The 25,972-nt window shown below is 48.5% G+C and overlaps 1 protein-coding gene across 1 annotated transcript in view; it reads left to right on the top strand.

Annotated features, from left to right (window-relative positions):
* The window catches only part of Ptprn2 (protein tyrosine phosphatase receptor type N2), a 723,788-nt gene that overhangs the window by 672,445 nt on the left and 25,371 nt on the right, over positions 1-25,972 (top strand). Inside the window, exons 17-20 of the mRNA XM_006988296.4 lie at positions 6,069-6,146; positions 19,975-20,094; positions 20,914-21,080; positions 25,962-25,972. The exon at positions 25,962-25,972 is cut by the window's right edge and continues 43 nt beyond it. Coding sequence (XP_006988358.1) covers positions 6,069-6,146; positions 19,975-20,094; positions 20,914-21,080; positions 25,962-25,972 — 376 coding nt within the window. The remainder of the gene's footprint in view (positions 1-6,068; positions 6,147-19,974; positions 20,095-20,913; positions 21,081-25,961) is intronic.

A 25,972-nucleotide genomic window follows, 5' to 3' on the forward strand; every position in this document is an offset into this window, starting at 1 on the left:
GGTATGTGTGTGTGTGTGGGGAGAAGACTGGAAAGTTGGGTGTCAGGGGAGGCTTGGCTGGCTTCCACTGTGGAGCTGGGATGTTGTAGTTGGGAGAGAAGCCATGCAGAGTCACAAACCATGGTCAGAGGCATCCTATCCAAAGCAGAGGGTTTCATCGTGTGGATCTGGGACAGATGTAGCATTTACCACATCGGGCATTTCACTCAGTTGGACTCAGGAAAGCATCGGGAACCTCACTTCCATTCTGAAGTTCCCATTCACCACACAGGGCCTGCAGCGTACAGTGTTTTCTGATGAGGTCCCCACAGCACCAAGGACTAAAAGTGCACAGGTCGTCTCCAGGTTACAGCTCTGGATCATCACGTCTAGGCTCTTTCCACTCCTCTAGTAGGATGCCATCTGTGAGAGCATGTCCAGCGTGTTTGCAAGAAAGGGCTTTGGACAGACTGTTAGGAGATGTTACATCCCTGTTGGGTAAAATTGTGGTTAAGACTCCAGCATGTGTAGCTGATCCCATTTCCTGACCTCACGTCCACCCAGTGAGTGTGAGCCTCTGTGAGACATGGACTGAATGAAGAACTGGTGTTTGGTCTGCCTGAGCCCAGACCATGACATGTGCATACATATAGACACAGACTTGGCTGCATGTGCATCTTTCCCTCAGCAGGAGTGGACTTGGAAGCCTGGGCTCAGCTGTCTCAGTGGCTCGCATTTGGAGTTGCTCAGTTCGTCTTTCTGTGTAGGACTAATTCAAGCCCTAGCTTGAGCCTTGCTAGCTGACTCACTTCCGAGCAAGAGCCCAGGCTCAGGCTCTTCGTGACGAAGACTGACAGATGACAGCCACCAAAACCAGCTGAAGCAGTTCTCTTCTCATCCTGACCCCTCCTTCCTGAGAAGAACTGGATGAGAAAGTCAGAACGGACGAAGCAGTCATTTCCGAGTGTGAACGTCAAGAGCACATGCCACCTGGCTAGGGTTCAGGCTGAAGCCCTGCCTCAGTGTGGGTTCACGTGGCTCACAGCTACACCATCCACAGGTCCACAAGGGACACAGGGTATTTGTTCGTTGGTGGTGACAGGAGAGTCCCATGAGCGATGTTCAGAGTGGCTTCCCAGACCTTGCTGTCCACAGCTTCAGGTCAGAAGGGTCAGTTGGAAAGGTAAAATTCTGGTAACTTTCATTTTCTCTTTACTTCATATTTTAATTCCCTTTTTCCTTCAAATTTGGATTGCAAGAATAAGTCAGAAGAAACCCCTTGTGCCGCCTCTCTGAGATAACTGGAGGAACCCTGCTAGTGACCTTCATAGCAGCCACTGAATGAGCAGCGAGCTCACAATTACAACCCAGACAGTCCTAGCTGTGCCACACAAAACTACAACACTGACATCTGTGCCTGGTCCTCCTTAAATTCCAGGGAAGTCACCCAGTAGTAAATACCAGAGCAGTCTTTGCTTTTAAATCGGGGTCATGAGAGTAAGTGGGGATCCTGCCATCCCACGTAGCGCTTGTGATAGAGAAACCATGGCTCGCTCTCAGTACTGAGCTTAGCTTACTCTGGAGGCCTCGAGACCGAGTAAGGCCACCCACTCGGCCATGGTGCAAACAGGAGCCCAGCATGTGACCTGAAACCAGCCTGAGATTCCTCACACCACCAAGAAACAAGCTCAGTTGTTCATCCTACGGTGTCAGTGGCAGGAGGAAAGGGAATGTTTCAGTCTGAATGCATTTAACTAATTTAAGTCATGATGGGGTGGATCCTAAGAAAAGGACGACAGATGTCCTAAGAAATCGGCCAAGTGCGGGGGACAATTCGTGGGCTCTCAGAAAATATTCAGGCAAACATCTGTGCCTATGAGTTTAGTATACATCAGTGTTAAATCTCTACTCAGAGTATGAAAGTGCCTTAAGCAGTGTCTCTTGGTTCCAAAGCTCTCGTACCAAGGACCTCCCCATGTGAAGACTTGGCATCAGGACAAGAGTCTAGTCCTGTTGGAGTTTAAGAAAGCATGCTGGCCATGCATGTTGGTACGGGCCTTTAATCTTGGCACTCGGGAGGCAGAGGCAGGCAGATCCCTGAGTCTGAGGCTTTCCTGATCTACACAGAGAGTTCCAAGACAGCCAGGGCTGCATAGGGAAACCCTGCCTTGAAAAATCAAGAAAAAGAAGAAGAAGAAGAAGAAGAAGAAGAAGAAGAAGAAGAAGAAGAAGAGGAGGAGGAGGAGGAGGAGGAGGAGGAGGAGGAGGAGGAGGAGGAGGAGGAGGAGGAGGAGGAGGAGGAGGAGGAAGGGAGGAAGGAGAAGGAAGAAGAAGGAGGAGGAAGGAAGAAGGAAGAAGTAGAAGATGATGAAGAAGACAAAGAAGAAGAAGGAAGGAGAAGGAAGAAGGAGGAGGAAGAGGAGGAAGGAGAAGAAGAAGAAGAAGAAGAAGAAGAAGAAGAAGAAGAAGAAGAAGAAGAAGAAGAAGAAGAAGAAGAAGAAGAAGAAAAAAAAAAGAGGAAGAAGTCTGTGAAACTTGGCTCATGTGAGGGGTGTAGGAGACACAGGAGTACTAGAGTAAATACAGTCACTCTGAATAACTGCAGCATCCAGGACCCTGTGCTTCTCCCTAAGCTGGCCATTTGTGGGGGGGGGTACCCTAGGGAGGACAGGACCCATTTGGAGTAGACACTTCCTCACTAGCATCTGCAGTGGGGATGTTCGCTCTCCTCCCTCCTCCCTCCTCCCAAACTCTTCAGGGCTTCTGACTTAGAATGCTGGATGCTCTGTTTTTACAGTCAGTTTTGTTTGGGACATTTCTGAGGGCTTCAGTGTGAAGAAGCCAGTCGCTCACACATTTAACACTTGCCCTCCATGTTTAACAGAAAGACACTAGCTTGTTCTTCAAGTCAGGCATGTATAAATACACGGACTTTCACCCCATGTCGTGATAACACCCTGAGAATCAGCCCAGCAAAGGCTAGATTCAACACAGGTGAATGGCTTTCCTTCTTATTATACCATACAAGCAGAACTCTCGGACTCAGTGTACTTGGGTCCTAGTACCTTCTGACTTGGTTTCCTCAAAGCCATTTGAATGATTCTCCTTGGATTATCTGTTATACTCATCTCTGAGCAGGCTGGGTCCCCGAGGAAGATCCCATTAGGGAGACAGTGTTGATGAGACCACTGCTCTGCCAGTCTGTTATCTTACCACTGGAAGCTAAATGGTATCCTCACAGCAGCAGAGGGGAGGCTTCACAAAGGAAGTGTGGGTGTGTCCCCCACAGCTGCCAGCCCTAGAGCATGGTGTCCACCTCAGTGCCCTGCAAGCATTTACTGATGCACTCAGAATATCTGCTTGGACACGTGTGCACTCGTGCCCATGGAGTTCCATTTGATAACATGTACCTAGAAGTCAGAGTGTCCAGCATACCCACACCTCCCCAACTCTATCATACACAATAGAACTGGGTAGAACTGTGTATGGAAGCTGTAAGGAGAAACGGGAGCAATGTGGAGAAAAGAGGGAAACATCAGCCATGAAGGGTAGAGGATGCTGGAGTGGCAAGTCTGTCGGATTCCCCTACTAAGAAAAGTCTCATTCATAGAAACTCATCACCCTCCTCCAAACACAGTTATCCTGCCTTGAAAACTCAGATGTGGTAAAACTTTTGTCTGTCTAGCTAAATATTTGCCTCACTTTTGCTCAAAGACTGAACCAGATCAGGGCAGGCTCCCTGCTGCCTCACGCTGGTGGGCACTTTCTGTACAGTCGCCTCCTGGAAAGGCAGCGTTGCCTGAGCATCATCTCCCTGCCCTGCGTCTGCAGCTGCTCACCACCTCTTCTCCTAGATGCTTCCTGTACCACCCGGCCGGCGCTTTCTTTACCTCTGCCCGGTGTCTGAACAAGTTTGATGGGGGTAGAGAATTTTTCTTTAATGACAACTCAGACCTATCACAAAAGTGGACACATTTTCCCTCCCCCAAACACTGGAAACACTGCCCATATTCTTCCTTTTAATCTTGTAGTTCTCATTCTGAAAACAGTTTAATTGGTAGTTTGAACATGTCACAATTTTAGGCAAAAGAAATCGCATCTGAGTAGGGAGTGGGGTACCCACTTCCCCTGCCTGGCTGTTTGCAGGAGAGACTGGGTCTCTGTAAATAGCTGTCACCCCCACCAAATGCATATTTTGAAAAATCAAAACTCCTCATTTCTGCTAAGCGTTTTTCCGCTGAAACATCTTAATTGGGGCTTTCAGCGAGAGAAACATAATTTTACCTGTATTGTGTATGCTGGGAATCTCAAAATGAGGTCCAGTTTTAATTATGAATCATGAAATTAGATGCACAGAAAGCTTTTGCCCTGCCCCCACCCCAGCCAGCATCGCATCGCTGTTGTGTTGGAATAACTTGCACCAGCTGCTTTGTGCTCTCGCCCTCTTTCACGGCTCACATAATTACAAGGTGCATCCAGCACCTTTCTGCGCTGACAGCCGTCACCCTGTGAGTGCTCACAGGCAGTGCATGGGATCACAGGGGCTCGAGACTCTTCCCCGAGCATCCACACTGAGCACATGGTTAAAACATTTTTCATTTATGGTTGTGCTGAGAAATGAATTGTCAACAGTTATTTTTAATGCACCCCCCCGTGTGTGTGTGTGTGTGTGTGTGTGTGTGTGTGTGTGTGTGTGTGTACTGATAATTCAAATTCAGGGCCTTATACATGCTAGAAAAGTGCTCTACCACTGAGCTATGGCCTCATTCTACATTCTACATCTTTAATCAAACACAAAAGTCTACATGTTGAATGCCAGCTTTGGACTTGGCAAGGACAGGGTGGGTCTGACTGAGTGGCTGTCTGACCAGATTCCACCCCCATGCAGTGTCCCAGTCTTCTCCCCTAGGGCTGGTCTCTGGGTCCCCTTTGAAAGGGGAAGAACTGCCCTGTAACTTGGGGAGAGCAATACTCAGGGTCCTTGATGTTTGCAGAGTATCCAAGGACGACCCTCAAGGAAGCCCGTGCATCTGGCTTCTTTCCTGTGCACCTCACAATGTTTGCTCTTGTGTCCACTTCCTTTTTTCCCTGCATAGTCAGTCTTCAAGTCAACCACTGTGGCTAAGGGCTGTTATGCCAGACTTCCACTATGGGAGCAAGCAAGGCACATGCTGACAAACCAAGTAGCCTCAGTCACATTCTTTGTTCTCGGGTCTCTCATAGTCAGAGAAGAGATGAGATGGAAATGGACTTCTAGAAGGCTGGCCCATGACTGTGAAGTGCCTGTGAATGCACACACGGAGATAGGCACAGACAGAATGCACACACCAAGAAACACAGAGATGCTGACACAGACACAGACATGAAGACATACACACATACAGATACATCTACAGAGACACATATAGACACACACACAGACAGACATGTTAGACACAAACGTGCAGACAGGCACATACACATAGACATATAACACATGGTTATACACACACACAAAAGCATGCACAGTCACTCACATATTTGTAGACACACACAGATGAACACACACGTGCAGACATGTGTTAGACACACATACACTGAAACGAGGCCAGTGATCCCCAGGCCTGGTGGCTGGCTGCATGTGTCCCTCCCAAGATGAGCAGAACACCCAACATGATGAGCCCCTCAGCCAGGCGTCTCTTCATGTGGTCACTCTTTCAAGACCCACAAACTTGTCCACTGCATGTGGGCCTGGGCCCATTGCTCAGGTCTGGCCACTCTTAGTGAAGCCCAGCGCTGGCAGGCTTCCACGCATGCTGGAGTGGGTGGAAGCCATCTCCCCGCCCCCAGCGGAGTCTCAGTGTGTGCTGAGCAGCACAGGTGCTGGCTCTGTCCCACTCGGCTCCTGGCCTTGCTTTGTGTGCTCGGCTCTGGAACGTGAGAGCCAGGCTGAAGGACTCGGTCAGCTAGAGGGCCCTGGTTTTTGTACACTTGTTTTCATCTGAGGGCGGAGGGTCTTGCCATGCGGGACTTGTTTGTTAACAACCCTGTGTTCCAAAGTCTTCCTGCCTGTGTGACTGATGCTTGTACCCACTCTCTTCTTCCTGCAGATGGACCATGACCCCCGAAACCCCGCATACATTGCCACCCAGGGCCCACTTCCCGCCACCGTGGCCGACTTCTGGCAGGTGAATCTTTTTCATCAATTTTCTTTTCTAAAGACAAAATTTTAATGAGTTGTCCATAAATTAACACATTTGGATTCAGTGAAACCAATTCAGCCCTGTTTATAATGTTTTTCAGATATTACAGAAGTGACAGGAGTACTTTATTTTCTCATCTGAGATGGTTAATGTTTTAAAGATTTTTTTTTTACTCCTTAACCATATTATGATTTAACTGTATAAAAGATAAGGAAGTGAAATTAATACACATTTATAGTATATTTCCTTCAGATGTGCCTTTTATCTGTTGTTTTATTTTTACAAAGGTGAAAAATGTATCCAAAATATAGTTTATCTTCTTTGAGGAGTTTTAATTTTATACTTGAAAGGCCATCCTGGTCTCTCCATCCAGCACAATCCTGCGTCGCCCAGAACAAGGCTGGGACTTGGGAACTAGTTCTAACATGTACAGATGTGGACAGAGTTATGTGGGCCAAGAGAGTGCCCCTCCCTGACCAGGATTAATAGGACTAGGTTTGGGCAGGTCATGGTGGGTCACAGATTGTGTTTGGGGATGTGGTGTGGCGATCACGCACTGGAATCTAGGGCTGGGCTCCTTTAGCAGCAGGGTGTACCCTCAGGTCATGTGTCAGCCCACAGGGATCCCGGAACATAGGCAGGGTGGTGCGGCACTGCTGGGTATGCTGCAGGAGACCCAGGGGGCTGCCACACACCGCTGTGTGAGCAATGGAGCTGCAACAGTGTGCTAACCTGAGACCAAATCACCCTGGATCGCTTGATACTGTTTTATAGTTTATTGATTCGCAAAAGATAGACTAATGTGCCAAAGGTCAGTAAATCAACTGGCCTTCCAGACTTTTGCCGTCCCCTTTCCCAACTCTACGTGAAAAGGAAATGCGAAGGAAGAGATTAGAATTCCTGCAGCCGAGGCTCAAATTTCATCACTGCTTTGTGGGTGCAAGACTCACCAGCCAGGAGGGGTAAGGCCGAGTATGGAACGTGTCCATGTGACTGCCTGCTCCTCTGCCTGCCTTCCTCATGCCATTGGGAAAGCAAAGGAAACTGGACCACTGAGCTGCCCAGCAGATGTTCTTAAGGGTGGCCCGGAACTAGTGACCTTTGCTGTAAGGTTGGTGTTGAGCACACAGTGGTCCCTCAGCTCAGAGAATACTCAGATGCCCTACATGTGAAGCTCACGAGAGTTGTCCAGACCAAAAGAAAACCATCCAGTCACAAGGAACTTGGGCATATCACCTTGGGAAGACTTTTCATGTGGAAGCCTTCCTTATGTCTTCTTGAAATATCTTGTCTGTCCAACTGCTCAGAGCTATACCCAGGAAGAAATACGAAGAATGTTCTGAATTGGATGGCAGGACAAAAAATGCCCGTAGGACCCTAACCCCACTGGGTTCCCACCCGCGCGAGTGTGTGGACTGGCATCATTTCTAGTGCTTATGTTTTACCCACCAGTGCAGTGCTTCATACATGTGAGGGTCCTCGAGCCAGCAGAGCCACGGGCCCACTGAGGGTTGGTACAGCTGCTCACACCCACTCCCCGCTCGCTGGGAAGTGAGGCTTTACACATCAGTCTGTGGAACCAGGAGACACATCCCTTAGCCAAGCTCATGGCTAGTGAGCCGGAGAGCGTAACTTGTCTCCTGCTCCTTGCAGACTGTTGTAATTGCTGGAGATGGCTCCTTTCATCACTATGCACTGTCCACAGGACATTTTAGAGAAAACATCTCTAATTGGAATCATCAAAGGAAAAATTTTAAAGTGAGATGAAGCACAGGGTCAGTTGAGACACACTTCAGTCAGAATTTAGCATACAGTTCTGGGAGACAGGGCATCTTCCGTGTGGTGACAGCTATTCCACAACCGGAGGTGTCTGTGGCCCACAGGTTCTGCACCTCAGGGCGCCTGCACACTTGGGCTTGGTGAAGCCTCAGAGGGGTTATACAGCAAAGCCAACAAGAGTCTTACCACAGCCTTTCCACCAGAATGCCTGCTTCTCACATGCACCTCCTTCAAGGATACAGCCAGGGTGACAGCTAGGAGAGTCCCGTGCCTGCACAGCAAGCAGACAGATTCTCCCGTGGACCCATGTCAAGGATGCCACTTCAGAGGATGAGAGCCAGGAGCTGGGAGCGGTACAAAAAGCAGACACAAAGAGGGGACACTAGCTTGCCAGAACCTGCAGGTCCAGCTGGGCAGCCTCCTGCTGTGTGTCTGAGGTGCCCACATCCACGCAGCACAGCTCCTTCTCACTGAGTATCTGCCTCCAGTCCCAGATGAGTTCATAAAAACACAAATGGACAGTTGATTTTGCTGCTGGCCAAGCAGCATGCACACAGGAAGCCCACCATCTAAACCTTCTCTCTGGACAGAAAGCCCCCTGGCTCAAAGAAATGTGAGCACATTTTTTTAGGGATAAAACTCCATGTGCAGCACAGGCTATAGGCATCGGATCACAGGCTGAAGGTGACATCTCTCCTACTCTGCAAGGTTGCGAGCCTAGCCTTCAACAGGAACAGGTTTTTGACCAAAGAACTAGAGACATTGTTACAGAATGTTGCAACATATTATAGCTTGTCTTCAAGAAAGCTCGGCTGGCTCTCAAGGTGGTGCTGACCCAAACGCCTGCAAGGCATGGTTTAAAGGATGCCCTTGTTAGGCACCAGTGAACTTTCATGTCGAAGGCCAGGGTGAAGGAGTCTCATGGTCAACAGCCAAGGAAGGAGCATGGCTGCAATCCTTCCCTGCAGCTGTTGTGACTACACACCGGGAGCCAGTGGCAGAGACAGCAGGAGTCACCGTCAGCCCAGGTGGCCAGAAGTCTCAGGCGTAGGCCCACGAGGACTGGGTCCTCGTGGCCGCATTACGGGAGATTCTGCTTGGACCTCTCCAGCGTAGGCATCATAACCATTTGCAGCATCTGTCTGAAGCTCCATGACGTCATGGCCTCCCCCATCCCTGTTCGGATTCCTGTCCTGATACAAACCCCAGGCAATGGCCTCACAGTCCATCCTGACCACTGTGACTTCACCTTAACTTGAACTCCGGACTCTCTTGCCTCTACGAATTACAGGCATGTGTAAACCATACCTGTTCTGTTTCCAAGGGCACCATCTACCCCCTGAGACTTTCTGAACAGCCCACTGGCTCCAACCTCACACACTCCTGCCTACTTCTGTTCCATGCTGTGCACACACTTGTTAAACTATGCTGTTTGGGGCAATGATGAAAAGATTAAAGTCTGTATGTCTTCAGGACAGGCACAAGTCTTGTCAAATATTTCCATTCTGCAGCTAGTCAGGTCCGTAAATGAAGAACCCACAGCAGAGAGAGTGGACTGCTGCCTGAGAACTAAGAAGGCTCATGCTAACACTTTTCCACCAGCTTCCTTGGCAGGAGACAGAGTAAGGGTTCAGCAATGGATTTTTCTCAAAGAGTAAACCACACTTGGGTGAGATTAGACAGACTTTAGATTTGTAACAACAGCCCTCTGTAGTATCAGTGTTTGGGAGGCCAAGGCCTGAGAATGGCAATCAAGGCTAGCCTCGGCTACAAAGTGAGACCCTTTCTCAAAAACTAAAATGAAAAAATAATATTCGTTTATTTATTTTTGGTTTTCCAAGACAGGGTTTCTTTGTGTAACCTTGGCTGTCCTGGAACTCACTTCATAGACCAGGCTGGCCTCAAACTCAGAGATCCATCTACCTCTGCCTGCTGAGTGCTGGGCATGCACCACCACTCCCCAGCAAGAAAATAAAAATATTTTAAAGGGAAAACATCCAGCATTTGAAGGGGGCCATTTTGTCATGGGCAGGGAATAATCAGGCTTTTCCAACTCCTCCACGTTGATCACACCATGTCTGGAATTCTGTGTCAGAGCATACCAGTGAAGTCATGGGAGCAGCCAGCATGACACAGAGTTCTAAAGCCATGGAATGAAAGGGGAACCACCCAGGAGAAGGGTGGGAAAGGGGTCCTCAGCAGCCAGTGCCATACGTGGACTCTGCTCACTTCTCACACCATCACCGCTGGTGCCGGAAAGGGTGGCCTGGAGGACCACAGCCAGCAACCTGCCTGCCTGTCTAATGTGGGGCTCTGCTCCTTCGCTTGAAAGGGCTCTTCACACACTGGTGGATTTTTAAAGCAGGAGTGTCCATTTGGATTTGTGGAGTTTTACTGTTTTATTGAGGCCTTCTGAAATAATTGCTAGGACGGCATAATTCCTCGTGCCTCTGTCTGTGATGCTCACAGGTCCCCCACTGGTAAGTGCCAACAGCTCTTTGGAGAGGGTCAATGTCTGAAAAGGAGGAAAAGACAGGGTCAGCTGTCCTGTGTGCTTGGATCTCTGTGCCTGGGACATAAAGGTCCCAGGACCTTTCTGTAGAAAAGATACTTCAGTGTGAAAAGTGCCTTCTGCTTACCGCACTGGGCCGTGAGGAGTGGAAGGCGGGTTCCCATGTTAGGGGGACAGATGCAGAGGAAAGTAACGTTCAACGTTCTTTCCCATGTGGGAGACACTGGACAGTGGAAGGCGGGTTCCCATGTTAGGGGGACAGAGGCAGAGGAAAGTAACGTTCAACGTTCTTTCCCATGTGGGAGACCCTGCTCAGCACCTGGTCTCGTTTGACCACTGACTACCCTATGGAGATGTAGCACAAGCCTCATGAAACATTGCCTGGGACACCAAGGGTGGTCGTAGTCACATTTAGGAAGAGGGCCATGGGTGCCACATGCACGGGGAGAGGAGAATCAGTGTGTGATGGGCACAGTGACTCAGCTTGGGAGGAAGGGAATGTTATGGAGATGGGCGGTAGGGGTGGCTGCCTGACAGTGTGAGTCTGTGTCCTGCCTCTGAGCTGAGCACTGAGAAACAGTGAATTGAACGTCACACTTATCTTACTATAGTTTGAATGTGGACCATGTTTCATGAGTCTGATTCTATCAAGCAGAAGCAGAGACTCTGAGGCCATGCAGGACCTGCGAGGGCCACAAGCTGGCTAGGACAGGACACATTCTAAATGCAGATCCAGGCGACTCCCAAGTGTTTGTTGTTGTTGTCGTTTTGTTTTCTTTTTGTTTTTGTTTTCAAGACAGGGTTTCTCTGTGTAGCTTTGCGCCTTTCCTGGAACTCACTCTGTAGCCCAGGCTGGCCTCGAACTCACAGAGATCCGCCTGGCTCTGCCTCCCGAGTGCTGGGATTAAAGGCGTGTGCTACCACTGCTCAGCCCCAAATGTGTTTTTACCATGTTTCTTGTAAGCATGGAGGCTCCAGGGGTGGGGTGGGTGTTCTTGGAGAGGCAGGGACCCTGTTGTGCTGACTTCTGGCCTAAAAGAGGCAAGTGTTTAAGAGACAGTGATTAGTCCCGTGGCATAGGCATGGAGAGGCACATTCTTCATGTGTCTAAGAAGAGTTAAAGAATGTAGAGGATGTGGGTCTCCACAAATATGGAGCAATCCTCCCAGGCAGAGGGTCCCCAACACCTGCTGGAGCCCACAAAGGTACAGGACAGCATACATGGATAGGAATACACATAAATGCTCACTGGAGAAATGAGAAAGGCTGTAGGTGATGGGGCAAGGATCCATGCAAGCATCCAGCCAGTTCTCATCACTGGCCACTGGCTTTTGGTGTTCCTTGTCCTCAGCCTACCCCGAGTGCTACAGTTACAGGATAAACCTAAGCAAAGAACCATGGAGGATGAATAGGGGTCAGAGGGTGTCCTCCCCATGCTCAGGGTCTCATCAGGGTGAGCTGGAAACCTAGGGATTGCAGTGGTGTGACAGAATGCTGACCACCATAGTGTGTAAGATGCCCACATCTCAGGCTGGTGTGTGCTGCCTGGCCATCAGCTGAAGTACCACCTTCACAATGTGCCAGGCTTCTCCAGCCAGTCTATACATTGTCCCCAATGCCACCAAGAATCAAACCTTTAGTTTTCCAGACACAATCCCAGCATACCTCACTGATGGTCCCTTGCCAACTAATTAAAAACATTTCAAACTCTGATGTTAAGGTCGATGGTGTCTTAGTGGCTGATTGCCGTTCAGACTCATCCCAATGGAGCTACGCCTCCAGGACAGACCTGTGTGCGTGAGCTTTGTCCTCATCCAGTCTGGTCTGGAGCTGAGCTTTGGATACAGTTACTTACAGGGCATGATTCCAGGAAGGCTCACGTCCCCTGGGGCCCTTTAGCTCCAGACACTCATGGCAAAGCAGTCATGGTTACCCATCCCTGTCTACTCTTGGCTGTTGGTGAGGAGAGGGACCCTCTGATTCCGCCAGTGTGGTATGGAGATCGGGAAGGTGAGCACAGGAACTACACAGGGCAGAGTGGCTCACCAAAAAGTACATTTTCTGAGGAACACGGACAGAAATGAGAACAGTTCAGTGGGAAAACGTATCTTCCCAGGACGTCGAATTTCGAGTGTTTCATCTCCTGGATTTTGGATGCACACATTCACAACTTTTAAAAGTGAAAAAAGCTAAACAACAATAACAACAAAACTCTCTACAGACTTCCTAACCTAAATCTGGGCTTTGTCTAGATGTGTCCATGATCATGGTTGGTAGCCTTGCAGTGAGAAACGGCACATTCATTTCCTGTGCCATGCAAACCTTCAAATTAGGCTGAGTTTGTTTTTAACATGTATTTATGGATCACAGCTTGTCTTCTTTTTTTTTTTCTGGTGTGATTATATATATATCCATGCCCTGGCAAGATCAATTTAAGGGAGAAAAGATTTATTTGGCTAACTTCCAGACTGCTGTCATCAGAGCAGGAAGTCACAGTGAGGAAGACTTAAGAGAACTGGTCACATTACCTCTACAGTCAGGAGTGAAGAGCAGTGAACACACACAGGTGTGCTGGTGCTCAGCTCCCAAACTGTGAAGTGGCACCTCCACATTCAGGGTGGGTCTTCCCACTTCGAGTAACTCAATTAAGAAAGTTCCTCACAGATGTGCTCACAGGCCGATCTGATCTGAACAGCACCTCGTTGAGAGCCTTGCCCTTCCCAGCTGATTTTACAGTGTGTCAAGGCGACAATCTAAACTAACGAACACACGCTGAAAATGCCCTGGCTGGTTCATGTGTAGTACCCGTTCCTTTTCACTCTCCTTTGCCTCCTACTCCCTCCTTCTCTTCCTCTTCTCCTTTCCTTCCTCCCCCTCTTCCTCCCTGACCTTTTTTTCCCCTTTCTCTCCCTCTCCTCCTTGCATTTCAAACCTGGCCAGGTCCCAGTTTCAGAAAAAAAAAAAAAAAAAGAGAGGGGGGGGGGAGGTAAAGGAGAGGGTGGCACCCATCCAAGGCCCTTCTTTCTCTCTAAGGAAACCCCACATGTATTCACTTGGAACTGGGCTGCAGGCTGGAGACTTAGGATTCCAAGCGGACCCCGGGGAAGCTTCACGCATGTGTAAACAGCTGGCAATAAATCCACCTAAAATGGTTGCACACGTCTGAATCGAAGGAACTTGAGTTTGTAAACTGCTGTGGTACAAGGACCCCCCCCCTCCGGTGATATGTGGTCACCCCAAGCCACAGGAAATCTGCTTGACAAGCAAGCAAGTTGTCACGTCTGTCCAAGAGAACTCTTGGGTGGTTTCCAGTAAAGTACAAGATTCCTTGTTTTCGTGCTTTCTCTTTTCCTTGGACAAAACATTACCAGGAGAAGCAAGTCCAGGCAGAGGACTCACTCCCTGTGAGGTGTCAGACTGCACCCCTGTGGCTGGCGGTCACAGGGTCTGCTCATTAGCTATAGAAAAATCCCTTCTGTTTGCAGCTTTGGATCGATGTTTCCGCTGTTTCCCCAGTTCAGATCACCTTCATGTATCAGCTCTAAGTGGGTAGAAACCACACTGATGTGTGTTTGTTAACTGAGAAGATGTCGGAGGGATGGCACGGTGGCTCACTGGACGAGGGTGCTTGCTGCCAAGCCTGGCAACTTGAGTTCAGTCTCAGGGAACTCACATGGGCGAAGATGAGAACTGACCTCCACAACTTGCCCTCTGACATCCACACAAGTGGCTATGGCATTTGCATGCATTTACACACACACACACACACACACACACACACACACACACACACACACACACACATGCACACACGCGCACACACGCACACACACACACACACACATGCACACACGCACGCATGCACACACACACATACACACACAGGTCACATAAATAAATTTAATAAAAAAGTTTAAGATTATATCAGAGCCGGATATGGTGGCACATACCTATAATTCCAGCACTCAAGAGACTGAGGCAGGAGGCTTATGACTTTTAGGCTAGCCTGAGACTGAGAGAACACATGCGGGGTCTGAGTCCTCCATGAGTGGGATATCACAGACAAGCTGTTTCCCTCTTTGTTCTGCTTAGCACTCAGCCTCAGGAGTCATCAGTACTCTTGGGCTTCTCATCATCATTCACTCAGCATCTCCTTACTGTGCTCAGCCTGTGAGGAGTGATTCATGGCAGACATGAGTTGCACAGTCATGATTGGGAAGTGCTTGATTTTTTTTTTTTTTCTGGAAAAAAAGCTGTCTTCCGGTGCAAACAGCTCCAGCATGCATGCAAATATACTTATCTTTAAAAAATCAAAAACTAGTTTTCTGTGCATCCAAGCAGGCCTGGGAGGACTCCCAAAGCCCCTTGATAGTGATGCCTTTAAATTATCTCTTTTTCTGTTTTTTAAAGTGGAGTGCTTACTGGAGGCAAATCTCTGCTGTCAGTATTTGACATTTTTTTAAAAAAAGATTTATTTATTTTATATGCATGACTGTTTGCCTGCATGTATATGTGTGTGCTATGTGCGTGTCAAGTGCCCGCGGAGGCCAGCAGATGCCCTGAAACAGAGTTGCAGATGGTTGTGTGGGTGTTCGGTACTGAATGTGGGTCCTCTGCAGGAGCAGCAAGTGCTCTTAACCACTGAGCCATCTCTCCACTCCCACAGTGGTCCTTTAAAAAACTACATTGTTTTAATTAAGCATGGACTGTCCTAAGGTTGAAATGACAATGAGACCAGGATCTCATCTGTAAGGAGATGACAACCTGGACAAAGGTGTGAGGATGGGTAACTCCATGGCAGGACAACAGTGTCCATCACAAGCAATCTGGGTAGAGGGAGTCATTTTCTGCGCAAGGGACCAGGGATACTGTCTAGAGAAAAGGCTTAATTCTTCCTTTACTTGGATCTCATGGAGCTTTGGCAGAGTGGTTTTTTTTTTTATTTGCTGTATCTCTTCGGTTGTACGTAGTTAAGGCACACACAGTGTTTTCGTTGACTACTGAAATGAGATGAATAAACACGTCCATCTATTCAGTTCCCATTTTGAGTTAGGAATGCCTCAGGACCCCTCTCATCAGGGCCCAGAGCACAGTATAGAATTATGGGCTTTCAGCACCCTATCTACAGAACTTACTCATTATAGCTGAAGGTTCACACCCGATGACCAACATCCCTTCACAGGCATGCACACACTGGACTCCAGAACAGTGCTGCGGATACTCTTGAGTTTGACTCTTGAGCATCACGTGTGAATGGGTTTGTGGGAACTTGTGCTTCTCCGCCAGGCCTCTTTCACTTAGCAGGATGTCCTCCCCCATGCTGCCATGTTTTTGTGGCTGATAGTGTCCCATGGTGCTGGGTCTACGTGTTTTCTTTAGCCACTCACTATGAGTAGCTGCCATTCCATGTCTTGGCCATTGTAAACTGAATATAGATTTTCCAACCTGCTTATCTCATCTCCTTTGGATCTGTGCCCAGAGTCAGGAGGGCTTGGTTTTAGGGTATACCATTTTTATATTTTGAGGAATTCATGCCCTGATTTTAGTAAGAGCTGTGCCACTTCATGCCCCACTCCCAACACACACAGCTGTATAGCCCTCTTCTGTTTCCCATCAATGCTCACAGTCTCATTTGCTCAATGATAGCCATCGAATGGAGTTAGGCAACATCTTCTGGTAGCGTGTGCGTGTGCGTGTGCGCGTGCGCGTGCGCGTGCGCGTGCGCGTGCGCGTGCGTGTGCGTGTGCGTGTGTGTGTGTGTGTGTGTGTGTGTGCATGTGCATGCACCTGTGTGTAGGGGAGTGCATGTGCACACATAGCAACTTGAGGTCAACACCAAGAGCCTTCCTCTGTTTATTTATCCTCATCTTATTTTTTGAGACAGGGTCATTCCTTGAATCTGGAGCTTGCCAGTTCAGCTAAGCCAGCTAGTCAGTGAGTTCCAGGGACGCCCCTGCCCCTGCCCTCCCTACAGTGGGTTTATAGACATGCACCCCCATGCCCAGCTCATAAGTGAGTAGTGGAAATAAACCCAGATCCTCACGTCTGCCCAGCAGGCACTTTCCTGAGCTGTCTAACCAGCTCTCCTTGTGGTTCTGATGCACATCAGCCTGACAATCTGTGATGTTAAGCACCTTTCCTTACCTGATGGCTTTTGCACATCTTCTTAGAGAAGATGTCTGTTCAGACCCTTTGCCCATTTTCAGTTGGGTTGGTTTTCATTTGCTAGTTAAATGTGTAATAATTTAAAATGACTTTGAGGAGTCACAGTATTTATTTTATCTGCTTTAGTTGACTAAATGAAATCTGAACAGGACTGACATTTTCCAGCATTTGTGGATCATTTTGATGGCGGGGGGCATACCTATGGGTGCACTCACTCGCTTGTACTCCTATGACAACGTGGCACAAACTGGTTGGATTAAAATACCTAAAACACTCTCCCACACTTCTAGAGGCCAGAACTGGTCTAGATACCCAAAATATCTGGTATCAAAACACGGACAGGGCTGTGATCTCCGAGGATGGGGAGAATCCTGCATGTAACTCCATGTGGCTCCTGGCATCCTTTAACTTGTAGTGTATTCATCCAGTCCCACTCATCTTCCTGTGGCCGTCTGTATCACTACACCCGCTGCTCCCTTTCTGTAGGGATGCTATCCTGGGGAATTAGGGAGGGCTCTCCTCTGGTAGGATTTCAACAGGGATCTTGTCTCCAAAAAGGGTTTCAGGTACAAGGGATCAAGACTCTAATGTGACTTTTGGGAAAGACACAGTTCAATCAATGATGTTTTAATAGAGTTTTAAATCAAAATGGGTTTTCATGTCAGCAAACTTATTCAGTTGGCTAAGTAACAGCCAAAGAATGCATTTAATGTTGACTAGATAAGTGGTCTAAATTACTTACTTTGACTCTTTCTGTTTGTTGCTGAGCAAGCATAAAGAAGATCCCTCTCCAAAGCAGCCAGACTAAGTGTCATTGGGAGTTTCTGGTCCGTGTCACCTCTAGGTGGACCAGAACCGTGGCCTCACAAGACTGGCATCAGGTTTAATGGGTTTTACTCCTACCCAGTTCCACTGGATGACATTTGTCTGTGGCATAGAAAGAAGTCATAAGGGGAGACTCCGTGCCCCTGATACCCAGACATGCAGGACAGTAGAGCTCAAATCATCCTGTGCCTTCAAGGCAGGTTACAAGGGGAGACACTCTGCATCTGGGACAAGTGCACAGAGATGGGGCACCTCAAACTCTCTCCTTGGACCCTGGACCACAGCCCACAGCCTACAGCCTAAAGTCTATACCTGGGACCCAGTACCAAAGGTTCCCTTCTAACCCATCCGAGCAGATTTGCTTCCATTTACAGGTGGAGGTCCTGTTCACTGCCTGGGATTTGTAATACACTGTGACTCTGCAAGCAGAGGGATTCATGGGTGGAAGTGCAAACATCTGACTTAACCAAAACACCATCCCTACCTGTGTTGGGAATTCCCTGCCACATTTAAAGTCTCCACCCAAACGTCTCACATTAGTGTGTTAGATGGATGAGAAGAAGCCCATAAATATTATATTCTCTGGTGCTCAAACAAAAGTGCCAGAAACATGAGAAATTATATTGATTTATGGTTCAGAGAAACCTGCCAAGATGAAGAAATATGGAGAAACTGAAATTGACTTGGTTGAAATCTTACAGCACTCCATATCCCCACCCAAAATCTGAATTAAAATCGTTTACCATATTCTAGGGTTACACCTGGCAGACAATGTTGATGAAGAGCAAGACTGGAGGTAGGCTGTGAGGGTCCAGGTTTCCTGCCTAGGAGGGGACACAAGGAAATGTCATCAGACCCACAAGCAGCTTGTGAAACCAGTGCCCAGTCAGGCTACAATCTATCTGATTTAGTAAATTCCCTCTTTGCCTTTATACACACTGACCTAAAAAGAAATATTATCCCTCAGGGTGCCTTTGAGATTGTTTGTTTAAATTAAGTTTCATTTGGATTTAATCTTAACCAAATCTTCAGAGAGCCAGGCAGGCACCCTGGAAGGAAGCGCTGTGTGTGTGAACCAATCAGAGCACCCGTGGAACCTGGAGGACCCCTCTGCAAATGAAGGGCTTGGTAACATTGCGCACGGGCAGCGCAGGCAGAGTGCTAGAAGATGGTTTATGGTCTAGATCATTGTATTTTTATTACACTCATAAAATCTGTGTTTCTCCTCATTTTCGTAATGGCTTCAATGAGCGCCTCCACTTTCCAAAGGCACAGTAAATCGTTCTGTGATGGAAGCCCTGATTTTGGCGGAGCAGGTTGGAAAGCTTACAGTGTGAAACATGCTTAGAATTTTCATCTTACCGGACTGGCACCAAGACAAAAAAGCGGTGTGTGGGCTCAAGTGTGATTCATACTTATTTGCGGGCTTTTTCGTAAATACTTCAGGAGGTTTCCATTAAATTCCAATATAAATGATACACAGTGAGACGCCTTCAGAGTATTGACTGTTTCGGTCCCACGGGAATATAAATCAATATGGAAGGAGAAAACACTGCACACACGTCTGACTTCTAAGATGGAATTTAATGGAGTAATTTAATAACATGAATGGCGATGAGAAAGCATTTTCTGTGTGAGATTCGTGTGTTCCTTAAATAACAAGACCTTAATCGGATTTTTACATCTGCATCTAAAAGAAGTGAACGCTCTCTTGGATACCAATTTTACACCTAAACACGGTTGCTTGTACATATTTCTGTGACGTTAGCTCAGAGCATGGCAGGGAAGTCAGAGCCCTCTCAGTCCGAGCGTACTGTCCTGTGCTGGCGAAAGTCTGTGCCAGCCATGCCTGGGTGACAATCTTGTAAATCGCCCGCAACATTCAACACAGAGGTTTGCATCTCGAAGTGATGGCTTCTGTTTGCAAAGTGGTGACCAGGGGGCTTCCTCGAATGACAAGCAAGCATTTGTGTGTTTGTTGTGGCTTAGATCAATTCTGTGTGGCTCCTGTCAATTATTAACTAAGGCTTGGATCCCTGTCATCGGAATGGTCACAGTGTTTGAGAGCAGGCTCTGTCATGCTCTTCCTAAGAACCCACTTCTGATAGGCGGGCGGCTCCCCGGGAGTCGTGCGACAGCCGCCGTTAGTCTACCCACAAAACGGTGTCCAGTCTGAGCCAGCTTTGTGTTGTGTTCTAGAAAGTCTCTCTTGTAGACCAAACTTTGCTGGGCATGGTGGCACAGGCCTTTAATCCCAGCACTCAGGAGGCAAAGGCAGATGGATCTCTGTGAGTTCAAGGCCAGCCAGGGCCACATAGTGAGACTGGTTGAGGGTGAAACCCATTGAGTGGTTTTTTTTGTTGTTGTTTGTTTGTTTTTAATATCTCATTGAACCTGTAGAACTCGGGGCTAGTGTGTGCAGAGGTGTGAAGCAGCTGCCGGGTGCAGGATCCAAGGAGAGAGACACGAGGTCCCCGTGAGTGGGATAATTGTCCCTAAGGGTGGTAACTGCAAGTTCTGTGTCATCCGCAGATGGTGTGGGAGAGCGGCTGTGCGGTCATTGTCATGCTGACACCCCTCTCGGAGAACGGCGTCCGGCAGTGCCACCACTACTGGCCTGAGGAAGGCTCCAACCTCTACCACGTCTACGAGGTACCGGGACGGGGCGCCCACTCCGGGGTCTGGGCAAGAGCACAAATTTCTAGTCCTCATCAACAGCCAGCTGCTCTGTGGGGCTAGGACATCCCGGGGGAAGGCGTTAGCACATTTGACTTCAGAGGGGTCCAGGTCTTGTACAGCCGATAGAGACCCAATGCCCAACACGGCTGCGTAGTTGGGGATAAACTCAGGAGAGAATGTCGGCGTCCCTTATCACAGCTCTATCATTCTAAAGGCTGGTGGGAAGGGAAAAATGCCTATCATGCAGAGGTGGCCCAGGTCCAAATAATAAGCATCCCAAGCAAGGTCCATTCTCACGGAGAACACTGCCCATGTCTGAGTGGCTGGCAGTTTTTCCTGCCTGAGCCATGGGGTCTATAGTATTTGACCTTTTCGTAAGGGGCAGATTTCTCTCGCTGGGTTCCCTGCACATACTACAGTGAAGGCAATAACTGCAGTGGTCAAGCTAGGACTCAAATGCCTTGTTTGGTTGTTTATACATCAAAATTAGATGCAAATGGATCACATGGTGGCGGGGGGGGGGCAAGTTAGAGGCTTGACAGGAGCGGTAACAGCATATGGCTAGCAGGCAATAGGTTTTAACTTGGGGAGAGATAGGGCCCTCCCCTCAGTGTCCGCTGAGTCTTGTGCTCCCTTGATCTATACCAGTTAAAGCTGAGAATGGAGAGGAGGGCTTGGGGCGAAGCAGATGTCGCCTGTCTGTCTCCTCAGCCTGTTCCCCCACGTCCCCCACACACCACTGTGTTCATGGAAGTCTTGGGCTCACGTGCTTTGCCTTCCTGTCCCCACCAGGTCAATCTGGTGTCTGAGCACATCTGGTGCCAGGACTTCCTGGTGAGGAGCTTTTACCTGAAGAACCTGCAGACCAATGAGACACGCACGGTGACCCAGTTCCACTTCCTGAGTTGGTATGACCAGGGAGTCCCTTCCTCCACGAGGTCACTCCTGGACTTCCGCAGGTAACACGAAGAGCGTGCTGGCAAACGGGTGCAATGGAGTTTGCCCAGACAGGCCAAGGGCATGTGGGCGGGGCCAGCTCTCTGGGTTTTTGCCATGCCAGCTGCAGTGCCACAACTGGGCAGGAAGAGAAAGGGAGAGGGCAAAGGGTGTAGCCAGTGCCTGCGGTCAGTATGAGTTGTTTTCCATCACTAGTGGTGTTGGATGTGAGGGGGCAGGCATCGTAGAACTCTGGAAGTGTGGTCATAATTTGATAAGATTCTGCAGCCCACCCGAGATTTATATTCCATGAAGCTTTGGTAATAAAGTCAGATTTCTAATTTGGCTACTCATCCGCCAGCCAGGCTAAGGAAATCTCATCAGGCAAAGACCAGATTATAGAATGGGCATTCTTGACTAAAAAGCCTAAAAATATAGTTAGCCCATGAATGTGTTTATATGTTGAACACAGTTTTGAAACCGACAGTCTTTTTTAATGCGCCTTATTTCGTCGTTTGTTGCTCCAGTCAGCCAGCCAAAGGGGAAAAAAAAAACAACAACTGTCTCATTTCAAAATGTCCTTTTTGAGCTGTTGAGATGAATGCTAGACTTTCTTACAGGAAGATACTGACACTGTGAAACAAAGCCAAATGTGAGGTAGGCGTGCTGTTTGCACATCACACTGGTGGCAGGTTAGTGCTACCCAAAGTGGTAAGAGTGTACAGCTGTCTATCCGTGTCAGCGCCAAGTTCCGTACTCCACATGTAGCTAACCGGAAGCCCACCCACCCACCCAACAAGTTCTCAGACAGGAAACTAGAGAGCTAGGGCCCAGTGTTTTACAGAATGTGGTGCCGTCAGATGATAAGACCAACAGTTCTAACTGCAGGAAGGCTGGAAAGGAGAGCACTGAGAAGAAAATGGTCCTAGGACTGACCTGTGCACCTGAATGTGTATGTTACAAGTGCTTAAGCTTTTTATGATACCACTTTAAAAAAAATGGGGGAAACAGTGTTTCCCTACGTAGCCCCTGTCTGTTCGGGAACTATGTAAGCGAGGTTGGACTCGAACTCACAGAGATCTGCCTGCCTCTGCCTTCCAAGTGCGGGGAATAAAACCTCTTTACCTGAGTCATTCTTTGGAAAGAAATTACATGAAAGAGTTTAAGGGAAGACGGGGATTTGGTATCAAGGCCAGTGGCTCCAACCCAGCTGTTACCCGCCCCCCATAGGTGCATTCAGAAATCTAGGAGCATCCTAAATCAGCCACTGTCCACAACTCCTTCCCTCCTGCCCCAATTTCCTAGCCACTAGACCCCTTCCAGTGCACACAGAATCTTAAGACACACATAGAACCTCTTGCTCATGACTGGCAAAGCGGATGCAGCTATGTGGATGGCTGCCCATCTCACTACCCGTCTCCACGCTCATCCACGGGGTTTGCACATATATGTGTATGGGCCCGTGTCTGTATTCATATATGGAATGAAACATACCCATATCCAGCCCTCGGGGTTCAGGACACATCCTGGAGAAATCAGGATCCCCAGGTCTCTCCAACTCCAGAACCTATCTAAGCAGACATGGTCCAAGGTTTATTTACATTATAAAGAAAACAAGACTCTCAGCCCAGTGTTGAAGGCTTCGGTTAAGGTAGATAGTATTAACTGAAGTCAGTTTGAGCAGGACCCAGTAGCCCAGCTGAGGACCCTTTCACACCACCCTGGGTAATTGGCACAAATGACCACACTCCCCAGGGTACCCTGGCTTAGAAATGAGTTGCCAGTACCAGCAGCCGGAGGGATAGTAGGAAGCCACCTTTGCAGACCCCACCTTGTTCAGGGGAGGGTTTCTAGTGCTGTAACAATGGCCTAGCATTCTCAGCAGGCTGGGGGGGTGTGTCAGGTACCCAGGATGTGTAATTAACTGTTTCTGGAGCCCAGGGGGCACACATTTACACTTTAAAGAGAAACTGCTAAGAGATAATTAGAGTCACATGTGAGGGCTTGGCTCTACAAACCTCTCTTCTCTCCTGCCTCCTCTCTCTCTCTCTTCCTCTCTCTCCTCCTCCCCCTCCCTCCCTCCCTCCTCCCCCCTCTGCACTTCTTGCTGTGTTCCATGCATCCACTAACGCTGCTCACTGTCAAACCGACAAACCCTTACTTTGCCAGCTACTTAGCGGTGGCCAGTGTCATTTTTGTGATGTTGCAGCTAGTAATATGAGCCCAGTTGCATAGTCACAAAAGTGATCATTGGAAACTGTGACTGCTGCAGGGACACGGGCCCCTCTCTGAGCCTCTAACGACCCGACTTTGCTTGCTGTCCGTTTGCATGGCGACTCCTTCTCACTCAGTGACCAAGGGTTGGTTTGTATTGCTAACGGTTCCTTCTCTGGGAAATCCTCCTGCCAAAGTCCATGTAGTGTCCATTTCCGCTCAGTGTTGGAGACCTCGCTTACTGATGACCTGTTTAAGACCTAAATGAGACAACCGTGTATTGCTCATCTTCATGAATAACCAGCACCCGCATCTCAGGTCCGCGGATGAACACATTGGCTCCATGTGTGACTTTTTTTTTTTTTATTTTGCTTTTCTATTTGTGGTATTTCACACTGTAATAACCCATGATTCTTTGTTAATAAAGTTCTAAGCTATACTGCCACAAGTATTTCCACCATGTCTCCTACCTGGCCCCAGGGTTGCATGTAAATATGGCACAGGGCGGGTCTGGTGTGGGTAGGAAAATTACAGTGGAATCTCTCAAAGGCCTCCTGAGGCAACCAATCTGAAGAAAACATTCCTTAAGCATCCTGTAGAGGAAGATGGGGCCACGGGAGTGGAGATCTGAGTGGCAGCCACTTAACCTGGGTCACACTCTTACCTAGAAAGATAGATTATGGGTGGGTTTTTTGCCAAAGTGGGTGCTGAGCAGTTAACGGTGCTCTGCCTTACAGATTCTTGTGGTGTTTCTTCATGTGCATCTTCTATGCTTAGCCCCATCAGAAGAGCAGCACAGAGTAAACCTGATGACTGGCCGCCTTGTGGGCATGGAGACAGACACCTTCCCAACCCACAGTAGCCAAGCATCCAGTGTGACCAGGGGTCATTCCTGTTAGCAGGGAAACTCTGCATAAAGAGAAAGCTTTGAGAAGAAAGCCGCCCAGTGGGCCTGGCCCCTGGGTTTGCAGGGCTTGTGCCTGCCGGGCTAGGGTTCCGTTGCAGCCACCCCTCAGCCCTGTGCACAGGTTCTACGGAGCCAGCAGCCTCATGCTCTGGCTTTAATACTCATGTGTGTCAGAGCTGGAACCCAGCGGGGAACAGGGGACTTCAGCACGAGAGGCTTACTGGGTCTGCTTTCTAATATGGTTATTCTCCAAGGACCAAGCCTTTGGGGGTCACCCTGGTACGGGGGGGGGGCAGGGGTGCCATTGCTCAGAGAGTGTGCCTCTAATCTTTGACCTCCTCCAGGCCCCACAGTGCACCTCACACCCCTCAGGAGGGCCAGGGGAGAGCTCACTCGTTTCACCCTCATGGTTCTGAGCGCTCCCCCTCTTCGGAGCCTCTGTGGGTGGTCCCGAGGCTCTAAGATGCTGCAGGTTTTTACAGATTAGAAAGCAGCCACAGATCAAGTGCCCGCTGAACAGAGCTTTGAACGTGACCTGTCTGTAGGGGGGCGCATCTTATCCAGGCTCTGCATCTGCCCTTCAATTCCCATTTTTGCTGGTCCCATTGTGGGGGAGGGGGGATTTAGACTTCTATCAGAAGTACCTAAGTCTAGTAACACTGCAGTGGAAGTCGGAAAAGGAAGAAAGAAAGAAAGAAAAGCCTGCTGCTATCGGCTGCCCGACAGTAACTTATCTACTCAGTGCACAGGCCTCAGGGCACAGGCTGCTGCCCCCTCCACCAGGCCTCTCTGCTTGGAAGCCCGCAGCCACACCTGATTGATTTCCGCTCTCCACTCTCCGTCACAGTGCTTTGGAGGCAAAGAAACGTGACATATTCCCATCTCTGGTTCAAGGGGAAACATTTTTTTCTGTGTTGTCATTTTTTTTTTTCCGTCCTTAATTTGAGTCTCATTGGAGGAGGTCACACAGGACGTTCTAGAACACACCCTCATCACACTTTTTTCCCCCTTCCAGCAAACTCAGAACCTGTCTTTACTTTCCTTAATAAGAATATTTTACAGACAACTTTAATGTGCCTTGAAAACTTGTTTAGTTGTTTCACTGAATTAAAAATAAATAAATCTTGGAGCCTGTACTATGAATTGAAACCAGCCCTCTGGTTGAGATATGGTTTGGTTAACAATACCTTGAATATCTCATGGCTAGTGCTTATATCTGCCAATCTATACCGGTACAGTGAAGCTATTTTTAAAAAATACTTTGATTTAGAAAAATAGAAAAGACTGTCCTGAGCTCCCTGGAGTGTTCTCCATGATTTACATACCCTACCTCAAGCTAACAGAGCATGCTGTTTTTAGATGTAATGATGTTATATTCAGTGTGATGAACAGACTATGAGAAATTTTGAGCATATGAGTTTCCCAACAGGAGTCCAGTCACCAGAGCCACACCTAGGGACACATCAGGGGGGAAAAGGGGGGCCTGAGGTGGTGAGGCTGGAACCCTGGCTCCTGTACCTGTGGCCCAAGCCTAGAGTTTGCACTTGCAAGGGGAAAAAAAGCATTCACTATGGATGTGTAAGATGTGCTTTTAAAGCCTGTTTACCAAGTTGCCATTGAAAGGGAAAAAGTCATCAAATTAGATATGTAAATTCTCACCTCTATGTCCAAACAGGGTATTGCAAAAATTACTTAGATGTCTGGACTCTGTCTGGGGCTTGTTTGTGGTTCAGATGACAGCATCTCAGCTTGACACTATAACTTGGATCTCTTTTTATTTCAGAAAAGTAAACA

This window comes from Peromyscus maniculatus, chromosome 14 (genome assembly GCF_049852395.1).
Source record: "Peromyscus maniculatus bairdii isolate BWxNUB_F1_BW_parent chromosome 14, HU_Pman_BW_mat_3.1, whole genome shotgun sequence".
In the NCBI taxonomy this organism is placed as follows: Eukaryota; Metazoa; Chordata; class Mammalia; order Rodentia; family Cricetidae; genus Peromyscus; species Peromyscus maniculatus.